General features: G+C 48.6%; 1 protein-coding gene across 1 annotated transcript in view; it reads right to left on the bottom strand.

The window, feature by feature from the left end:
* Nucleotides 1-2,291, bottom strand: part of DCTN5 (dynactin 5 (p25)) — a 9,117-nt gene that overhangs the window by 1,807 nt on the left and 5,019 nt on the right. Inside the window, exons 3-5 of the mRNA XM_009320499.1 lie at nt 1,808-1,928; nt 1,230-1,341; nt 499-601 (exon numbers count right to left, since the gene is read on the bottom strand). Of these exons, the coding sequence (XP_009318774.1) occupies nt 499-601; nt 1,230-1,341; nt 1,808-1,917 (325 nt within the window). The 5' untranslated portion in view covers nt 1,918-1,928. The remainder of the gene's footprint in view (nt 1-498; nt 602-1,229; nt 1,342-1,807; nt 1,929-2,291) is intronic.

Here is a 2,291-nt window from a genome sequence, read left to right as displayed (position 1 = left end):
GGCGTGTGCAACCTGTACAATGAGACCTGAGGCACAGCCAGGTCAACGGGCAGGAGCTAAACACTCATATACCCTCAGTTTAATGTACCTCCCTCCCTATTAACATATGAATAAATGAGCAAGTGGACTTCCTGCAGTTTGAACCACTGAAACACCTGCAAAACCAGAAACCACGGAAGGAGGAGTGCTCCCTCTGCCAGAGCCTAGTGCCTGCTGGGTTCCAGACACCTGAAAAGCTGTGTTGCTTGCTGTACAGGATGGCCACAGCTGGCATCCTAGCAATACTGCTCTGAGTGAACGTATACTACCTACCTAACATACACTAAAGCAGCGAGTTTCGCAAGTTAAAAGTGTTATTTTTGAGTTCACCGAGTGCCCTATACCTTTATTTCTAGGCACTAAATGCTAATAGGCAACTTTGTCATAGCAATCTCATTTTAAAATAAGAATATCCACGTTATCCACACTTCTGTGCAAGTAAAGTTAGAGGGAGCATACCTGGGCAGCCCGAGAAGACTGTGAAAGGTGGGACTACTGTTTCAGGAGGTAGTACTGTGTTGTCTAAGATTTTGCAGCAGTCTTTCAAAACGCATCTACGACCCTAAAACAGAGATTAGGTAAAGTTTGTACTTAAAATACTATATGCTTTTGCTTATTCCTGATACGTTACCTAAACTTCAACAAATTTAACTGCTCAAAACATATTCTGTGTAAGGGATCACGGGAATAAATCTCCACCCTGACTGCTCTTCCCAACAGAATTCACTTTTTCCTTTTTTGAGGGAAAAATTTTGTTTGCTCTCGGCTAACACACGTACGGGCAGCTGCACATTCACACATGTCAATGCGCAAACTGGAACCGAGAACCCGAGTCATGCAGTAACAGAGCAAGGCCTTCTCTAACTCAGCAGACAGCAACCTTGGCCGTTTTGCGTTATTTGCGTAGAAACGCAATTCCACTTGTACTCCGTGGAAGGGCTGTCCTTCCTGGAGAGTCCCGTTAGCCACAATATTGTTGGGACAGATTCTCCAAACAGCGGTCAGCGGAACCCGCTATCCTCAGAAGAGCGAAACTGAAAGCACCGCTTTCTGTGGGGAAGGAGGAGAGAGGGACAGCACAGAGTAAGTATGCTTGCTCCAGCCAGCTGGTGCGGAAACCTTCCCACTGTTGTTACAAAGCCTCCGCAGTGCTCAAGAGTTTAAAGGAAAGACAGAGAGACGGCACTCACAATGACACAGTTCTTGCCTATGTGGACATAGGAGCCGATCTGGGCTGCGTTGACAACACAGTCCTCTTCTATGAAGACATGGTCACCAATGTGGAGAGGGAAAAAAGCCACCCTGTGACAGGAGAGATATTTGTTCAGGTGTACGATATACAGACTGATCCGCCACACCGTTAGACCCAAAATCACGCTGCGAGGTCTCCCGTCCCCCGCTGGATTACCAGAGGTAGATCTGATACTACGGAAGATTGAACGGTCACTGGTCTTTTCTCATCGCTTTCTAAAGGACGACCCAAATGAGCACCAGGAAGAGGTTGTGAATGAACAAAGAACAAGTGAAACATGTTCTTCACTTAGCTATTTTAATATATCCCAGCCTCTCCACGCGGTGGTCTGAAGGGAACGCTAACCCTCAAGGCAAAGCTGAAAATTTGAGGAAACGGCAGGTCAGAGGGACATATTTCTCCAGATTGCTGCAAGAGGCACACAGCCCTCTGAATACAGATCTCAGCCAAGCTGGTATATTTTCTTAAGCATATAGACTTTACCTTCACTTCCCCTAAAGGAAGGAGACCTCTTACCCTTTACTAAACTTCTTGAAGGGCGGTCTGATGACACTGCGGCTTTTCACCACGCAGTGTCGTCCAACCCGTACGTTTGCCAGGTCACCGCGGATGATGCAGTCGTTCATAACTATTGTCTGGAGAAGAAGAGAGGGATAAACGAGCTCCGATTTCTACCCGTGTTACCAGTTATTACACAGCCCCATGCAGAGGTCGGGCCGCTCCAGCAAGATTACTACGTTACCTTAGAGAGGATTCTTTTAGTCAAAAGAAAAGCGAGAACAAAGCAAACGCGCAGGAGCCTGGAACCACCAGCTGCGCCCCCCATTGTGCCAGCGAGCTGCACAAAGTGAGCCAACACACAAAGCGAGGCGTAGGCGCAAACAGAAATACGCTGTCGCGCGGGTGAAAGCGCCGCGATCTGCTCGCACGCAGAGGGGGCTCCGCCCGTGCTCTCGGAGAGCAGAGCTCTGGCACCACGGGGCCGACGGGGGTCGTCGGC

The sequence above is a fragment of the Pygoscelis adeliae genome, unplaced genomic scaffold (assembly GCF_000699105.1).
Source record: "Pygoscelis adeliae isolate BGI_AS28 unplaced genomic scaffold, ASM69910v1 Scaffold173, whole genome shotgun sequence".
Classification (NCBI taxonomy): domain Eukaryota; kingdom Metazoa; phylum Chordata; class Aves; order Sphenisciformes; family Spheniscidae; genus Pygoscelis; species Pygoscelis adeliae.
Note: the sequence above shows the minus strand (reverse complement) of the source record. Positions and strands in the feature narration are given on the sequence as shown.